Source organism: Pipistrellus kuhlii, unplaced genomic scaffold (genome assembly GCF_014108245.1).
Source record: "Pipistrellus kuhlii isolate mPipKuh1 unplaced genomic scaffold, mPipKuh1.p scaffold_m20_p_5, whole genome shotgun sequence".
Lineage (NCBI taxonomy): Eukaryota > Metazoa > Chordata > Mammalia > Chiroptera > Vespertilionidae > Pipistrellus > Pipistrellus kuhlii.
In genome coordinates, this window is record NW_023425551.1 from 67,012,101 (window position 1) to 67,031,224 (window position 19,124).

General features: G+C 39.3%; 1 protein-coding gene across 3 annotated transcripts in view; it reads left to right on the forward strand.

Annotated features, from left to right (window-relative positions):
* The first annotated feature begins 394 nt into the window (after positions 1 to 394).
* PKHD1 (PKHD1 ciliary IPT domain containing fibrocystin/polyductin) overlaps positions 395 to 19,124 on the forward strand; it is a 385,065-nt gene continuing 366,335 nt past the window's right edge. For all 3 annotated transcript variants that reach the window (XM_036415099.2, XM_045572881.1, XM_045572882.1), the window contains exons 1-8: positions 395 to 563; positions 4,319 to 4,459; positions 5,961 to 6,038; positions 6,879 to 7,023; positions 9,738 to 9,846; positions 13,557 to 13,614; positions 17,328 to 17,406; positions 18,660 to 18,734. In XM_036415099.2, the coding sequence (XP_036270992.1) occupies positions 4,408 to 4,459; positions 5,961 to 6,038; positions 6,879 to 7,023; positions 9,738 to 9,846; positions 13,557 to 13,614; positions 17,328 to 17,406; positions 18,660 to 18,734 (596 nt within the window). In that variant the 5' untranslated portion in view covers positions 395 to 563; positions 4,319 to 4,407. The remainder of the gene's footprint in view (positions 564 to 4,318; positions 4,460 to 5,960; positions 6,039 to 6,878; positions 7,024 to 9,737; positions 9,847 to 13,556; positions 13,615 to 17,327; positions 17,407 to 18,659; positions 18,735 to 19,124) is intronic.

A 19,124-nucleotide genomic window follows, 5' to 3' on the forward strand; every position in this document is an offset into this window, starting at 1 on the left:
TCCCTTTTCTGTTACTTTATACTCACACCCCTGTTATGAGAACGTCAGCCCATAGCAGGTTACTTACAGGTCATTCCTCCTGATGAGAAGCTAGAGCCTGCTCTTGAATGGGGGTCAGTCCTCTAGTGGTCCTTTTTCCTGGGTCCTGGGTTTGGTCACTGGTTTACTGGCAAATTTTTTCAATCATTGAATGCCTGTTTGTCTTACTGGTCTTTTACTTAAAATTCTTGTCTGTGGCACATGCAGTAAGTGGAGAAAAATGCAAGACACCCTTTCTTTGGTCATTAGTTAAAAAAAAATCCAAGGAAAAATCCTAAATAGTTTGTGTTAATCATTAAACTTGCCCTAGAGTTGGCTCTGAACTTTTACTTTGGCGCACGTTTGGCCAGGACAAACAAGTTAGGTGAGTTACAGTCCAACGTGAGTGAGTTACCTTCAAGGTAGCTGCGGGCTGGGCTCTAACCAGATAACAAGGCCACCATTTCTTGGCAGAGAGGAATCAGATCATTTGGAGAAGAAAGGTAATTTCTCCCTTGAGTCACAACGAGAAAGAAACAGAAAAAGGTACTGTTTGATCAAATTGTCTGTGCTCTCTGTCTTCTGTGTATTGCGTCTCTTGCCAATGTCACGGGGAACAGAAGGAAATGGGCATCTTGTAGTAGCAACCTTGCAGCTCCATTTCTCAAAGTTCCAAAAGAAAGACTATAAGGGAGGGAGGAAAAGAGGATGAAGAAAATGGAGAAAAGAGAGAACAAAGAGGGATTAGACCAAATGCACACAGCTGTCCTCGGGTTGCAAATTTCCTGGTTAAAAGAAATAAGTGGAGGCTGAATTTATCCTTAGGAAGAACTTGTGGATTAACTGTATTAAGAAAAATCACATTCATTATTGATTTGCTCTATTCAAGAGGAAAAGATGCAAATCTGAACATAAGGCTTTAAGAAAACCAGTGTGTGAATATCTACTTCCATTGTTCTAAGCTTGGGAGTAATTGCTGAAATTATATGCTAGATTTGCATAGCCAGATTGAAAATAGACTCCTATTTTGGGGATATTCTGTTGGGTGGAACAAGCAAGTTAGAGCCCATGGTTTGGAACTAAGTAGCAAATACTACTGGGTACCTTCCTCTATTCAGGAGGGGCCTTTCTTAAAATTCAATGTTTTAAAAATGAATTCCATTCCAAATAGATGTAAACATTTAGGGACTATTGCAATTTAAAGGAACAGCTGTTTTGTTTTGTTTTGTTTTGTTTGTTTTTTTAAAATCAGTTTTATTTGTCTCAGTTTTCCCAGCTCTTAACACAGTGTATATTAGGCATATAATATACACTGTGTTAAGAGCTGTGTATATTAGGCATATAATAAATGTTTGTGGATTTGAATTAAATATAGATTATTTTATATAGTATTGGACTATCTTAATCAGGACATATCTATAAGTTAATTCTAAGGTGTTTTTTTTTTCTTCTTTCAAATATGTCTTCTGGGCATTTATTGTGGTTTTTATAGTTTCTGAAATGGTGTAACTAATTTTGCTAGTCTCGGTGTTTTCTTAAAAATTAAAGTTAAACCGGAAACCGGTTTGGCTCAGTGGATAGAACGTAGGCCTGCAGACTGAAAGGTCCCAGGTTCGATTCCGGTTAAGGACATGTACCTTGGTTGCGAGCACATCCCCAGTGGGGGGTGTGCAGGAGGCAGCTGATCGATGACTCTCTCTTATTGATGTTTCTAACTCTCTATCCCTCTCTCTTCCTCTCTGTAAAAAAAAAAAAAATCAATAAAAAACAATTTAAAAAAATTAAAGTTAAATGTATCTTTAGTAACATGTATATGCATTTAATTCTGTTAATTTTTTAAACTTTACGAAAGTTTTAGAGCCGGCATTTTTCATAATATTATATTTGTGCCCTATGACTCGGAGATGCCAGGGAGTCGCTCAGCAGCCTTCCCAGAGCAGGCATCAGGGTGTTATCTAAGGCATATGGCTTTTCAGCCGGGCTTTGTGAGTTCTGCCCATCCCATGTATGTGTAAGTTATTTCAGAGTAGGTGAACCCAGGCTATTATTTATATTCACCAGTTAGAACTGACTGAGTGCTGTGCACTTAGGCCTTTGCACTAAGAGGGTTGTGGAACTAGAATCCTCACTGAGGAATGGACAGGCTACAAGAAGAGGCTTATATGTATGGCACTGCACCATCTGTTCCAGGCTGCACAGGTACAAGCTAGAGGTTCAGGGAGGAAAGAGCGCTGAGAGCTGGAATGACTGGGTGTTGGGGAGGATGTGACTGCAGGCTGACCACCTTTTGGATCTGGCAGTCTGAGGCTTTTCAATTTCTGCTGACCTTGGAATGTATTGTTGGGCACTGATGCCCAACTAGAGGCTGAAACTCAAGTTAGAAAGTAGGAAGAAGAGCTGAGGTTAGAAAAGGACTTGCAGCTAGTCCACATTGGGGCTAGCAGACAAAGTGTGTGAGCAGGATAAGGAGTTGGGGAGCTCAGCATGCTGTTTTGCAAAGCTAGGGGGACATGTGCTGCCTTGAGTTAAGATCTGAACTCTGTGACAAAACCTGATTGAGATGTTAAGATGCAGAATCCCTGGGGAAGTGAGGGGCATGGAGGGGAGGATGTTGTGGTGAGGCAGAATCCAAAGGTACTGGGATAGTGCTCTGAAGTTTTTACCTTGTTTTATACATTACAGTCAAAGGAAGAGATGTAACTGGGTTACTTGAAATCTATTGGTGATAGATTCAGGAGGTGGAAGAAAGCGAAGGGAAACAGGAACAGAGGGGGGAACCTCTGAGATTAGATAAAAAAAATAATATGCTAGGCACATAATTCTTTTCTTTATGTGGGTACAGTCAGTGATATCCATTCTTACGGTGCGATGTAACACGATTTTTGCTCTAAGTCGAACCCACCAGCCTAGGCACCTAGGTCACTCACATGGAGCACATACACAGCAGCAGTGAAGTGAAACAGTAAAAAAAATTAAAAGAAAGATAATTCCTGACCTTTACTTGTGGTAAATAAATAATAAAAAACATAAAGCACATATGCACAGACGTTGAAATAAGGGGACTTTTTTTTCTTCTTATAGTTAACAGTCAACAATTAACATGATAACAATAACATTGAAGGAATTTGAGGTCCTGGCCCAGACACATTAGGCTGTGCCCTGAGGGGTCTGGAAAAAGGGAAGTTACAAGTTACCCTGACATTTCACAGGGATACAAAAGGAAGATAGGCTTGGTAAAGATAGAAGTTTGATCTTTGTTGGAGAAGATATTGACTTAGGATATGACTACCCACTATAAACTGCTTTTGAATGAAAAGGTTTTAGTAGTAATTTCAGGCCGTCCTTTGTGGTTACTTTAGATTTATACATTTGCAAGGCCATCACACAGGCCTTCCCTAAGTTAGTCAGGTTAGCCCCTTTTCATCCCCAAAACAGAAGAATAGCCAATGAAGACAGTGTTTAAAGAGGGTAGGCCTGGCATAGTGGGCATGGTGGAATGGGGTAGAGAGATGGGATCCAGTTTGGAGGATCCAGCTTTTCCTTTCTCTGTTTCTTTCCTCTCTTACTCTTCTACTGTGAGGATAACAATTTTCCCTCAATTCCCGTTGGTACTGTTTTTCAACCCATTACCAACACTTAACATTTACTTTGCTAAGGTCTTCACTTTTTAGGGTTCATATTTTCCTAGAAGACTGACAAACAAACAAAAAAACCCTTTTCCCAAACCACCATTAACTAGTATTTATTTACATCTAGATGTAATAGATATCTAGAATTTATTTATTTTTCAAAATTAAGCTTTTGTATAATAATTGGCTAATCAGAGATGTTATTATTTATCCAACTCAGACATGCATACAATAAGTTGGTGGGATAAGGGATGAGTGAAATTGTGATGATTTTATATAAAATTCATAGATTGGCTTTTCCACCACAGTTTCAAAATACTCCCTTTGAGTATTTTCTGGTTTTATTGGTATCATTTCTTTAATTTCCAATGTTTAACATAGCACAATAACAGTTTTTAAGCAAAAATAAATAAATAAATAATAAATTAAAAAATATATTTTATTGATTTTTTTTACAGAGAAGAAGGTAGAAGGATAGAGTTAGAAACATCAATGAGAGAGAGACATCGATCAGCTGCCTCCTGCATACCCCCTACTAGGATGTGCCGGAAATCAAGGTACATGCCCTTGACAGGAATCAAACCTGGGACCTTTCAGTCAGAAGGCCAACGCTCTATCCACTGAGCCAAACCAGTTTCGGTGAAATAGTAATTTTTTATTTTATTTTTTATAGAATGCAAGAGCTATGCTGCTCCAATCCAAACTGAAAATGCTTTTCTGTGTCTGAGTAACTTTGAGAGGATTGACTTAAGTGGATGAGATGATTGCTTGGCTGATCTCTCTGAGAAGTATTGAAATGCTACTTTTGGCAGGTAAGTAGGATGTGTTTTGAAGGAATTAATAGATAGAACATGACAGGTTACCTTCAGAACTAGTTTAAGGATACTTAGATATTATTTGGAGTAGGGGAGGGGGGAGAGTGTTAAAGTATTTGCTCTGGGTTTAAATTTTCTCTGCTTAATAATAATTTTTTTCTGCCTAGTAATTGAGGTTATATATTAAATAGTTATGAATATATACATCAATTTTTAATGACCAGTGGAGGTTGCTTTTATAGTCTAGAGCTTTTAATTATAACTTAAATTTTCCTTTTATAATTGCTTTTTGGGTCATATGATGTAATTCTTTTTAGGTTTTATTGTTTTATCTTCCCAAAGGGAGTGGCTTATCTTGTCTTAGTGATTAATGACTACTTGTATTAAAATCTCCTTTTTTCAAATTATGTCTCTGTCTCTGTGAATCTGATTATCCTCTGTGTCATTTTATGGCATTTGTTTTTGGTTTTCTTTAGGTAGAACTATCTAATGCATCTTGGAAGTGTAAGCATGGACTGGTCTTGCTGGGGCTGCGATGAATAACTATTTAGACGTGAATGATTCCATCACCCTTGGTTGTACAGTGTACCACCTGTAAACCTGTACATGGAAGCCCTAGGCTAGCCAGAGTTAGGGTGACCTAGATTATCATTTAATGTTTCTGACAGAAATTGAATTGTTCTGCAGATAACACTTTTCCTGGTGACCTTTTTATTCATTTCCTTGAATTGGCTTTACTTGGCTACAGCATGTTCAGGAGCATTTTCAAAGATGGGGGATTAATAAGGTCATGTTCAGCCAAAGGTTTCGGTGGGAGAACCCAATCTAGCCTAGCATGTGAAGCGTATAGTGCTTTTCTTATTTTAAGGAAATTCCAGCAGTGATGCATGCTTCAGTCCTTTTCTGTATAGGGAAGGCAAAATCTAGAGAATTTTTACTTGGAGAGTCATTCGGATCATGTATTCAAATCTAGGGGGAAAGCAGAGGGTGGTGTACTGAGCAGGAGGATTCAAATTAGGACAGCGTCTAGACGTTTCTCCTCTTTCTGGGAAGTGGAAACACAGGAAATAAGTGGTGACTTTATAATTAAATACATCTGCCTTTTTAAAGAGTGAGAAAGAGAGATAAGAGCTATTATGGATTGAATTAGGTACTAATGTGACCTTGAGGCTCTTTCCAGAGGAAGCAGAAATTCAGGATTGTTCTGATGAACACTGGGCTTTTGGTTGCCTAAGATGAGAGAATCAGTTAAAACTTTCCTTTAAATGGGAGTTCTGAAGGTGTGGTTTCTAGACCAACAGTACCTGGTCAGCAATGTAAAATTTTGGCCCTATTCCAAACATACTGAATCAGAAAATCTAGGATGGGGTCCAGCAATCTCTGCTTTGCCAATCCTTTTGGAGATTCTGATGAATGTTTAATTTTGCTTCATAACACTGGGGAAGCTGGTGGATTGAATTTGACCTTCAAAAGCAGTGTTTTTCTCACTTATTTATAGTGCCTTGCCTGAGTTTCCACATTGAACCTGAAGAAGGTAGCATTGCAGGGGGAACGTGGATCACAGTCGTTTTTGATGGTAGGTTTGTGTCTTACCAAATACAAGTTTCTTAATTATTAACCTAAAGAATTCTAAAGAATATGAATATGGTTTTTTCCCTTGACTAAGGACAGGTGTAAAAGAGGGCCTGAAGGGAGACGGTCCAACTGACCAGTCTCTGTTTCCAGATGCTCACGTTAATGTCACAGAAGCAGAGCTCATTATAAGCTGTGTCCACTTTCTTTTATTTTTTTATTTAATATTTTTAGTGATTTCAGAGAAGAGAGGGAAGGGAGAAAGAGTTAGAAACATCATTGATCTGTTGCCTTCTGCACAGCTCCTGCTGGGGATCGAGCCCACAACCTGAGCATGTGCCTTGCCTGGGAATGGGACCATGATCTCCTGGTTCATAGGTTGACGCTCAACCACGGAACCATACCAGCCCATGTCCACTTTCTTATCCCACCTGTGAGATGGGACTCTAGGGACCCTCAGTGAAGTATGGAAGCAATTGACATAGCACTTGGCAATGTGTCTCCCCAGAATCTTGGTTATCTTTCTTTTAGGTAATTCAATACACAGGAGTTTCTAACCATGGCTTAGTGTATCTATCCCTTCCTCAGTAGAGAGCTTTTTGAGGGTTGAAATATTTTTTCTGGTTTAGATGGATCGACTTGAAGAGATAAAACTTTTAACATAAATTTGTAAATGAACACTCATTTACATAGGGGTCAAAAATGCCTTTGGAATGAGGAACATTGATTTAACCCTTAGGCAAACTCAGTGTCTCACATTGCCCCCATGTGGCCATGTTTTTATATTCTCCTGTGTGGGTTAGGACTCTGCTCAGCCTGAGATTCCTCTTTTCCTTATGCTTAGATTTGGAGTCCAGTCTCCTTTATCCCACCAATGGCTCTCAGCTGGAAATACACCTGGTGAATGTGGCTGTGCCTGCAATGCCCAGCATCCCCTGTGATGTGTCTCCTGTCTTCTTGGATTTGCCGGTGGTGATGTGCAAGACGAGGTATAATTCCCCTGAAATAGGATCAGACAGGACAAGTGCTTTGCTTATTTCAGTGGTATTTTGGTGGCAAATTAGAGCCACTCCTGCTGCGGCTGCAGTTATTTGCTACGGTCTTTTAAAATGTTCTTAAAAGGTCCCTATCAGGGCTTAAAGGAGTGTGAGAATATGGCGGAGAATTTTGAGATATTCATAAGAAGGGGCTAGATTGGGTTTCCAGTTATTTTAAAAAATATTTTTTTTGCAAGAAGCTCTATAGCTATTACTGGTAATATTTCAATAAGTGGTTCCATTTTGCCATCTAAAGAATTCATCTTTTGAAATAGGCATAATTGTAATGACTGTGTATAAACCCAAAACCATCTGGAAAGGAAAATTGCTTTAATCCTCTTAGTGTGTTTGCTGAGTTTGATATGATTTGTATAGCATTCCAGATAATCTATTGTTTTACTCAAGTTTGTGTTGACCTATGAAGTTTACACTAGTTAATTCTCTTCTCATGTCTTAGAGATGCTTCATAAAAGTGGGTCATTGGTAGAGAGAAAAAAACATGGTCATTTCCTTCCTCCTCTTCCATCTCTCCTTATTGAAATCCTAATCAGCCATACTCCAAATGCCACCTCTTCCCAGAACATCCAATTGAGTGTAATCTTTCCTTTCATTGAAAAGGGGACAATTAAGGGCTGAAATCCAGGCTGTGGTTGCAACAGCTTTGAGAAAGGAGCATCTCTTAGTAATCTATCCATAAGATATGTGTATGAGTGTAATTCCATTTGTGAAGGGGAATATTTTTATAATTTACACAAAAGCATAGCATGTGTCACCCTAGTGGCCATTTTCTCAGCCCTGTGTTTCTCTGACACTGATGTCAGTTGCCCACTTGTCAGATTCATCCTTATGGAATCAACTTCTTTGAGGACAGGGGATGTGTTTAACCCCACTTTGGGATACTTATGGTGCTTAGCACAATACCTTACAAGTTGAAGATGCTCAATAGATGTCTGCTGAACTGAAATTTCTTATAGCACTACTATTGGTTTTAACACTGGGCTTTATATTTCCCAGAGGTTTTATGATATTATTTATTTGAGCATGTGTATTCCTGCAAGAACTTTCTATGAAATAAGTAGAAGCTCAGAAGATTCACTTGTTTAATTAATCTCCGCAATCCTAATATATAAATAATGGACCATTCATTTTATACTATCTTTTTAGAGAAAAGGAAGTGCTAGCTTTTTTCAATGTACTCATTCATTGGAAGATTACTATCATGTTCAATTAACATTCAAGTGTAAAAAACATATTGTATGATGAATGAAATACTGTCACACTTATTATCAAGAAAAGACTTATCTGCTTTCACAAAACAGGCATTATAACATCTAAATAACTGCCTAATCAAAATGTAACATAAGACACAAATATAATTTAAAACTTCATATAAAAAAGTCAAAAGAAACAAGTAAAAATAATTCAATAACTCAACATATCCAAAATATTGTCATATATAAATTATCAATGAGATACTGTATATTCATTTTTTTGCATATTAAATCTTAAAAAATCTAATGTGTACTTTACATAGGGCACATCTTATTTGGGATTAGCCACATTTTAAGTGCTCAATAAAGACTTGTGCCTACTGACCAACACATTGATTGGACAGTGCAGATTTAAATATTTAAGGTCATACTAAAAGATTTTTGATGAGAAGGTTTGCAAGGGTGGCATTTCATAAATCTAGCTTCTTATTCATCATATTTCCCCTTATGCAAATCAACATAAGTGGCAGCCTCAAAGAGGCAGAGAAATTGCTATGATATCCATGAAAATAAGAGAGAAGGTCTGGGATTCTCTCTATTTTTAAAAAGATTTTTATTGATTTCAGAGAGGAAGGAGAAGGAGAGAGAAGTAGAAATATCAATGACGAGAGAGAATCATTGATTGGTTGCCTCCTGCACACTCTACACTGGGGATAAAGCTCGCAACCCAGGCATGTGCTCTGACTGGGAATCAAACCATGACCTCCTGGTTCATAGGTCATTTTGCAACCACTGAGTCATGCCAGCTGGGCTGGGATTCTCCTGATGGAGGTGTGAAGTGTTTATGGGCAGCTTAGATAATTATGAAGTGAACTAGAGGCCTGATGCCCAAGCTTTGTGCAAGAGTAGGCTTCCTTTCTCGACTGACAGCACTGGCTTCCCTCTGGTACCCGGGACCTAGGCTTCCCTCATAGCCTTGGCTTTGTCCAGAAGCTTGTCTGAAAGGACATCTGGTCCAATTAGCATATTACTCTTTTATTATTATAGATCATTTTTTTGGGCAGAAAGTAAAATCAGTGCCTTTTATCATAAAGAGCCTAGGATTCAAGTCCCACTTTGTCCTCAACTTGCTATGTTCACATACATAAATCTCTTCATCTAATTGGAACTGTCATTTATTAAAAAAATGGAAACTAGCAATGTCTCTTGAACATTTTCAGGACTTTTTAAAAAAATTTACTTACTTTTAATTTAAAAATAATAACTTGTTTTGTGGAAGAATTCAATTTTTAGAGTCTAGTGGGTTAGTGGATATAGGTCAAAAATAGAATACAGAAATCCTTAGTTAGCTCTGCTGCACAGGGTCAGGGAGGAGATTTGAAGTGATCAGGTGGGGCTGCTAGTTTTGACTTTCACAGTGTTTGATTCACAAAGATCTCCACTGTCTGTCCTCAGGTCTCTGCTGTCCCAAGTACCTGAGGGCATGTACCACCTGGAAGTGCACTCCGGGGGACAGGTGGTAGGCAGCCCAACTGCAGGACTACCAGACAGCCATTCTTTCAAGGTGGGTTCTAAGGATGGAGAAAAGTGTGCCTGGTCTGAGGGTGTGCTTGTGCTTTTGACAAGCAAGTTATAAATGAGGCAGGGAGTCTGCTTTGTCAGGGTAAGAGGAAGAGTGGATGATGGTTATGAGGTTTCTGAGACTATACTAATGAAAGGTAAGTACTGAGCGCTGTATATCTTTATGCATGTTAATTTAATTATCACAACAATTTTTTGGGATAGCTATTTATTATCCTGTTTTTATAAATGGACAACCTGAGGCTTAGGGAGATTAAATAGTTTGCCCATGTCATAAAAAATTTGCCCAGGTATTAAATGGCAGAACTAGGATTTGAACCTGCATCTGACTCTGATCCTTGCCTAAACTGAAGCACAGAGGAGCCACACAGATCACCAGTGTGCATCATCATCATTCCATTGTGCACTTTGTGTCTCAGCATGGTAAAGGGACTTAGGAATCTAAATTCTATCGATACCTTCTTCTCTACTTCATGGTTGATTTCCATACTCTTTCAATGCCTAGAGTGAAAGTTTCTCCTTCAAGCTCAGAGCTAAAAGGAAACAAATAAGGAGGCAGGGAATAAGGGAGGAAGCAGATAGAGAGAGGAAGAGTTTATAAGGTAATACTTGACTTATTTTAGAGACTCAATATGCACACTGGGGCTTCATATTCTGTTTGGATCAGTGTACTGTCCATTTCAGATTAGTTTTACACCAAAATAGACTCTGAAAGTTTAGGTCCCAGACTTCTCAAAAAAGGCAGAGGTTTGGCAGTGTTCCTTTGACATATCCTCCTCATTGGGAGCCTCTGTTTATGAAAGTACAATTTAGTCATTACTCAGTGCTCCTTTAGAGCAAGACTTCATCCTCTAAATTCTCTTCTAATATATATAATCCACACTGATATAGGCAATTCACTTTTCAATTTTGGAGTTTGCTGTCAATTCACATTTACCAACTTGTTTCTCACTCCAAGAGAATCTTCTTTTCCAGAATTTTGCTTCTGCACATAGGCACAGGAAGGAAAAAAGCATTCCCTCTTATTAAGACCCGCACCACCACCTCTAGACTGTCTTGGTGACTCTAACAGAAAAGAGATGGCAGAGCATGCTCCTCAGTCACCATGCTGCTTGGGTTTTGATGCCCTTTCACACCAGATAGTTTTCCTGCTTATTAAAGCTTGGAAACAAGCAAAAGGGGAAAGAAGAGAAACGGTGCCTAAAATTGCACATTGAAGAAAACAAGTCCTTCAGTGGTCCAACCAGCTTGGCGTGCTGATGAAAAATCACCGGGGGATGTAGTTAATGAGAGCTAAATAAACCACGGGGGTCTTTGTATTTTGGGATTGGGACTGGGGGAACAGTGAGTATTAAAAATTAATTCTATCTCGCCGGTCCACTCCAAAGAGCCTGCTGCAGGCACTGACAAGTTCAACAACTCACAGGTTTATCAAGCAGCTGGTGGCTGTGGCTTTTTCATTCTAATCCCCTGCTTTTCCTCTCCCTCCCCTGTTCCCCACCTCGCTGATGATCTGATTTAGCAGTCTCAAGGATCAGCATGTGGTAAGCTGGATTTGGAAGCTCATTAATTTTTCACGTTGTCATGTCTCTAGCTTGGTGGGCAACCAGAGGTTTGTTTCTCTTAGAAATGTACCATGTTATGTTGTGTCAGCTCAGAGAGAATCACAGGTGAAGCCTTTTTGGAGGTTGCCCTGCCATGTCTGAGGAATTGAGAGGGGGTGATGAAGGAATTGCTCTACCCATCCCTCTTTTCCCCCAACTTCTGGTGGGAGACTTACAGTCTAAGTGGTAGATTTTAATATCTCAAGTTTGAAATCAAAAGGTATGTTTCCTTAGTTCATTTGGACTTGGTTGTTCCATTTGCCTTGGTTTCTAACATCATGAGGAACAATGATCATGTATCTACTTCATGAAGCTCCTATGATAAAGTTCCAACGGAAGTGACAATGGTTTGAAGGGAAAACCGGTGGGAGATGAAGGCCAGGGTGCAGGAAGAGGTAGGGAGGTAGTGATGGAGATTATGTGGTTGGCAGGTGTATGTGGAATTACATTAATCTTTATCTTTGGTAAATGGAACCAGCTCCCAACTGGTGAGGTCACTGCATTCTTATTTTGACCCCTGACTCTACATATTTTGTGGGAACTATTTTCTAACCCTTTCTTTTAGAAAGGGAGAAAATTAGTCTTGGTGGCAAACGGCACAGCTGTGTGGATCAATATCTAAAATTGCACTTGCCAAGCCTTCATCAGCTTTGTGTAAATGCCTGTTGATTCTTGATGTCTGATTAGGGCTGTTGATTAACGAGGGAGTTATTCTTTGGTAGCACTCTCCTTGGGAAAGTGGACTCCTGGGGTGCTGGAAGCACTCCAAGCAAAACAATTTGCTGTCTTTGTTTTGCAAATGGAAGCAGTGCAGATTGTGGGGAGTGATTAAGGCAGATGGAGGAGTTTGGGAGAACTGGTCTCTTTCTGGGAGAGTCCTTAGTTCATCTTCACACCTTGGCCTGGCCAGTCCATTCTTAATGCTTTACTTCTTAACACTTCCCTGACTCTGAAACAAACTGATCTGGGACCAAGTCACATGCCTATAGGCAAGATAGAATTCCTGGAATTGTCTCATTTTCTCTGCCAGTATATTCATCATCTCAGATGGGGGCCTCTCCATTCACTCACAAAAATTTGAATGTCTTCTACCTAGCAGTCTGCACAGGAATACTACAGTGACTGAGCCAGGCATTGAACCTTACTTGTAAAGTTTATGGTAAGCAGATGAAGTGCTTTGGAGGCATTGCCAGATATCAGGCTTTCACAGGCTCCCACCTCTCCATCCGTGCTTTTCCCTCCCTGAGGAGTAATGTTGCTTCCCATTCCTTTAATCATTTGAATCATTTTCCTCCCAACAGATACCTTCCATTTTCCCAATAACTACCTTGCTTGTGTGCATCTCCAACTTCCAATTTTTCGTAGTTTGCTAATTTCCTACCATAATGCTGGATGATAACAGTTTAAATTGTAATGCTTTCCATTTAAATAAACAAATTTTTTTAAATATATTTTTTTTATTAATTTTATACAGAGAGGAAGGGAGAGAGATAGAGTTAGAAACATTGATGAGAGAGAGTCATCGACCAGCTGCCTCTTGCACACCCCCTACTGGGGATATGCCTGCAACCAAGGTACATGCCCTTGACCGGAATCGAACCCGGGACCCTTCAGTCCCCAAGCCAACGCTCTATCCATTGAGCCAAACCGGTCCCGGCTAAATAAACAAATTATTGAGTAGAAAAACAAGAAACCTTTCCAGACTCCAAGATACCAAATTATAATAATGGAGTTAAAAGGTTGGAATTTTAAAGTGTGGTCTGCCTACCTTTCCTTCTGGTAGAACGTGCTCCTGAGTCTGGCAGGTAGAAATATGCTTGCCAAAGTTTGGGCCACATGGTACAAAGGTGCACTCTTATATGACTTTTGTTGAATTCCTTTACCTCATCCATGGAAGAACTGTAATGATATCCACCACTCCTGCTTTACAGAAACATAATAAAGATAAAAAGAGCTAGATTTAAGGTGGTTTGAGGAAATATGCTATTTACTACCTTAGCTGGATGCTCTGTGAGAAATGACTTGTTCTTCCTGTGTTTGTAGTGAGATTCTGATGAAACCCTCACTTGTGATAACTTTTTCTGAACAGCTTTCCAGGACACAGACACCCATTGTTTACCAAGTGAGTCCACCAAGTGGAGTTCCAGGTAAGACATCTCCTATTAAAATAGGAATACTTATGAATCCCTTTGCCAAGGCCTATTGCAAATTCCTTTACATAGGTGGGTGGTCTCCCTAAATGGGAAATTCCGGCTTCTTCTGTGATGCTGTTTTGAAAATAAGTGTCAGTCTCCGATTTATTTTTAACTTGGTTTGTTTCCACCTCTGGGCACTTTTGCTCCATTAGTTCACTGGTAATGAAAGGAATCCAAACACGGAAAGAGAGGCAACAAAATCAAACCAGGTGCTGCAAGAATGGAGGAAATAGAAATTTTCATTGCTGTGACTTTATAACTAGCCACATAATAGCAAAGCTTTATTGAAACGCACTGTGAACTGGATTCTGTTCAAGCTTTTGGCATATATTACATTATTATATCATCATAAGAACCTGATGATGTAGGAACTATTATTTCCAGTTTTCAAATGAGGAAATAGATAGCAAGCGGTTAAGTCACTTGCCTAAAGTCATCATGCTAATAAGTATACAGCTGAGATTGGAACCTAGATAGTCAGAAATCAGAATGGGCCCATATGCCCAACATTTTGTCCTGTGTTGAGCAATGTTGGATGCCACATGAAGATCATTAACCTTAATCCTTATCCTGGGGGTTTGTGCATGAGTTAGCTCACAGATATGCAGAGGCCAAGAGGCTAGGAGAGAAGGCAAGAAAGCTGGGGATTAACATTAAAGAAGTGATTGCAACCAAGAGATTCAGGAACTGCTAAACCTGCTTTCAACCGAAGTCGTATACATAGCTAGGATTACATATAATTTTTTGTTTGATTCTTGGCAAATTCTTACATATATTTTAGTTTTGTTTTTTTTAAATTTGTTCAGGGTTTCCAGATGGGAATACAAGTTGCCAAATTTTTATATGTGGTTTTGTCTAAATGCATAAACTAACTGGTTGTTTTGAATGGCTTGAATGCTCAAGAATGTCAAAATGAGCATCTGAGTTTGTACATCTGTGTGTGTATATATAGACATACTTTCAGCTTTACCTTATTAATGCAGTTTATTCACAGATCTGTTTATTTCCATTTGTCTGAATAATCACCACATGATAATGTTTTATTAAAAAGAGATGTGGTCTCTGAAAGTCACATGCAGACATTTGGATTCCTGATGCTCTGAGTTTAGAAAGTCCTGTTTAGATGGCAGAAGAAGCCTTGTTAGGGTGAGGCATGAGGAAGGAGCCAGCTCTTAGAAGTGTGAAATGGATGTCAGCTGGTACCCAGATCTGTCAGCCCATTTCTCCCACTGAGTTTGACTTCCACACACTGTCTCCTCCACCTTCTGGGGAACAATTGGTGACTGACCTGCCTGGAGTGGTCCCTCTGGGCAGGATCCACCCAGCTGCATCTTTGAAATCACTTTCCACACGATTACTCTCATTTCATTTGGGAAGACTGCCCAGAGTAGCAGCCAGGGAAATAGGGGAGGTGATGGGCTCAGGAGAGACAATGTTTTATGAGCAGTTGAATTTCTATGTGTGGTTAACAGTTGTTCACTGTGACGCAGACTCCTCCAGCCTCACAATCTGGCTTAGCCATTTGTCTGATTCGGTTGGTCTTTCTCTCTCTAATTAGAAACAAAACAGAAACTCACAAGAATTCTTAATTTCTACAACCTGTTAGTAGTTTCTAAAATAATGTTCATTAAAGCTAGAAATCATGTCCACCAAAGTCAGGACATCAATAACTGAGTCCTTCTAAAATGAAGGAGAATTATTTTGCTAATTGTTGGCAATAGCAGATACCTTCAGACAATAGGCTTTTGCCAACTCTCTGACGTTTGCCTAAGTCATTAGGTTTCCTCTCTTTCTATACATTCACCTGTGAAGTGGCGGTAATACTTCCTGGAAGGTTCTCATTGTTTTAATATAGTCATCTACTGTGAAGGTGACAATTTCTTGGTAATGTTCTTTCATGGCCATACCTGTGGCCATGAAAAGACTCAAAGTCCTCTGAATTCAGTGACCTCATAAACCCCATAGGTGCCCTTCTCTTTTCTATTTTAGAAGTTTTACCTCCTAAACCAACACGGCTCTTATGTCCAAACATTGTAGGTGATGATGAAAGATGACAGCATAAATGGTTAAATTCTGTAATTCTTTGAAAGGCACATTCTTCCAGGTTGGGGGTTGCATGGTGATCTTTATTTAACATCATAACCTTGCTGTGATGTATTTGCTTAAAAGTTGCCTTATGCAGTTCCACAGTACTGAGTTTAGCTGTTTTTCAACTATGGAAGTGATCAGCTCATGTAGGGCCCCCAAGCTCTTTCTGAGAAGGGGTTACTTTAGATTTCTTCCCCTACTCCTATAAGCAGAGGGCTAGGGGTCGTACTGAAGTGTGCCTTGCTGAAAGGAAATCACTGATGCCTGCAACTTATTCATCTTATGAACTCACCAGAGGGGGGTATTAAGAAAAAACTTAATACCCAATGGGAAGCCCTGCAAGTTACATAGAAGAAACCCAGCAGAAGTCACCCAGGTTTCAGCTGGCAAGGCACACACCAACTATTTGTGGACCCCCAAATTACCCTACCTTTGAACATGAGCATATTAATGAAATGAACAAGACATGCGATTGCCCATAATTCTGCTGCTATCTCATGTCCTTTCCTTTTAGTTCTTGTCCATTTGGGTCAAGAGTATTTTGTACTCTGAGATATGGAAAAAAAGTTTAATATCCCTGAGTACCCATCCAGGTGATAAGAGCCTCCTTATAACACAGGAGTTCATATTAGCAAGTGTCCAGAGAAAGTCTCATGAAGCTTGGAGCAATTCAAGGCATACTGTTCTTCAGTCCCACATTGGGTGGATGGCCTACACACAGGCAAGCACGTAGAAAGGAGCTGGGTACAGAAACTGGCTGCACCTCTTAAAAGCTTCATGCTTCATGGTTCCATATATCACAAATCAGCGAGCTGGACAAGATGCCTAATGAGCCAATTAGTTAGGAGTCATCTTTTTTAGTGCTCAGGTTCAGAGCAGATTACCTCTGTCAAATTCTGAACAAACACAGGAGAGAGTATTTCCTTTTTTATATCCTTCTAGTTCTTTGTGTAAGACAGCTTGTAACTTTGAATACATATTATATCTAATCAAACACCTGCAATTTCAAAGTTAACAAGACAACTTGTTAACTTTGAGTACATATCATATCTACATAGACACCAGTAACCTTGGATGACAAACTCTTGGCAGAATATGTGAGTTAATATAGTGTATTAGCCCCTTTAGATGGTTAGCTTGCAAGGTCAGACAGTTAAGTTTATATTTTCTATTCAAGCAAAAACCAAAGTTATTTTACAGTCTAAAAACAACAGAGTTGACCTACGGAATGAGACACTGTCTAAGAACAACAGAGAAGTTCAAACAACAGTTTTTCCAAAGGAGGGACCACTGTGCCTCAATGGGACTGTGAGGAAAGCCCACTATTCCTTCTGTGCAATATCATAGACCATTAAACTGTAATTGCAATCAGTGGTTATTTTAGCCTTTCTAATCAGTAATATCAATCAAAGGATAATGATCCTTTCCTGTTGTATAGTTTATAAAGAAGTAAATATTCTGAATCATGACCAACTTGGCCATATTGAGTAGATGTATAAAAAGAAACAGTTTATGTTATTCAGTTAGATTTTGAGCTAAGTATATTCAATTTTTAAAAAATCTTCTCTACTAAACAGGACGACTAATACATGTGCATGGCTGGATTATCACTGGACAATTGGAAACCTTTGATTTTAATGCTGAGTACATTGATAGGTAAGCATGTGCTTGTTTTGATATACGACTAGTTACAAATATGCTATATTGCTTCCTGGGACAGGCGTCCCTGATAGCAATAAATTGTAAGCAGTTGGCACAGAATTACTATTTTCCCTCTTTGCAGTTTATGGTCCCTGGTGAGCTGGGCTTCAGCAAACTTGGTTAATGTAATTGCGACTGGTCGATTAAGTTTGTCCATTTATTTACTGACAACTAGTCACTCTGGGCTCAGTGTGAATTATACTGTAATTGCATCTGTGGATATTTTTGCTTTCTTCCCCTTCCCCTTTTTGTTCCTAAGGATGAACTAAATTCTTTATAAAATGATATGTGAATCCAAAAGACCATTAACTTCCTTGCTTGGTTGCTATCTATTAATGTGATCAGAGGAAATATGAAAGAAGGTACTGCAAGCCATTGAGTCTTTAATGTTTTCTGGGAGTGATTAGAATGTCAACATGACTTTTTCTATTGCAAGTTTTAAAAAGATGAAATGTGATAGTACAAAATAATCTATACCGGAAAAAAGAGAATAAGAGGGGAGTGCTGAAGGTGGTTCTTTAAATTATGAAGCAATTACAGTGGGAGTTTACAAAGTAGAAGGCACATAATCTTACTATATGCTAGGCTGAGTAGATTCTGTATACTGTGTCTAATTTTTCCTTCATCCCTGGACAGGGTGGGCCATCCTCCTCTGTTCCGTTTCCTCTCTTTGATTCTTCCCTAATTGAAGAGAACAGGACTCAAGTACTCTCAAGATCTACATTTCTGGCATTCAACAATGGTCACTTGTTTTGAAAGGAAATCATTTTTTCCTGTGGAAGATAGAAGCCCAAAGCACACCATTGCCAATATACCTTATTCACTACTTGGTTCCATTTTAGCCTTGGTCTGGGAAACAATCTCTGAAAGGGGGAACAAAAGCATAAACTCCTCTATAGCTTTGTGTAGACCCACTACAGCCAATGTGGGGATGATGAAGATCTTTCGGGAGAGAAGAAATGCTCCCTCTACAGTGTGAGAGGATGAACCATGAAACAATGTTGTGCACCCCTACCCTCAGGCTGAGAATTTGGTTCAACATGTCCTCACGGGACAGACTTCACCCACCTGCAGTGATAGTCCATAAATCCAGAGGAGGATGTTCATAACAATGTTTTGTCTGAGTTTTGCCTGGAATGTTTGTTGGAAGCATTGCACATTATTGTCTTTTGTCTCTCTCCTCCCCTCCCCCCCTTTTTTAAATCCAGCCCATTGATCTTGGAAGCTCAAAGAGACTACTGGGTCACTTCTTGCTCTCTCCTAAATAGGCAGACTGGAAGCCTGTAAGTGTTTTTTTTGCTAGTATATATGCTTTTAGGTTCTTCCACCTGGGTGGAACACATGTGCATGCATACACACAAACAGCTATTTTTAAATACAAATTACCATAATTGTTGAACGCTTTGTCTTTAGACTCTGAAAAAGGCACAGTAGTTAATTAAAAATGCAAATTGAAGTGATTCTGAAACCTTTCTTGATAACAATAGCTACTTTTTCCTAAGTGCTTACTGTAGGCCACGCCCTGCCCCAATGCTTTACCTTTAAGCCACTCAGTATCCTTGTGAGTACACATAGTTATTAGTCTCACTTTATAGCTAAAGAAACTGAGGCACAGAGAGGTTAAGTAACTTGCCCAATGTCTTACAAGGAGGAAGTGGCAAAGGTAGGATTTG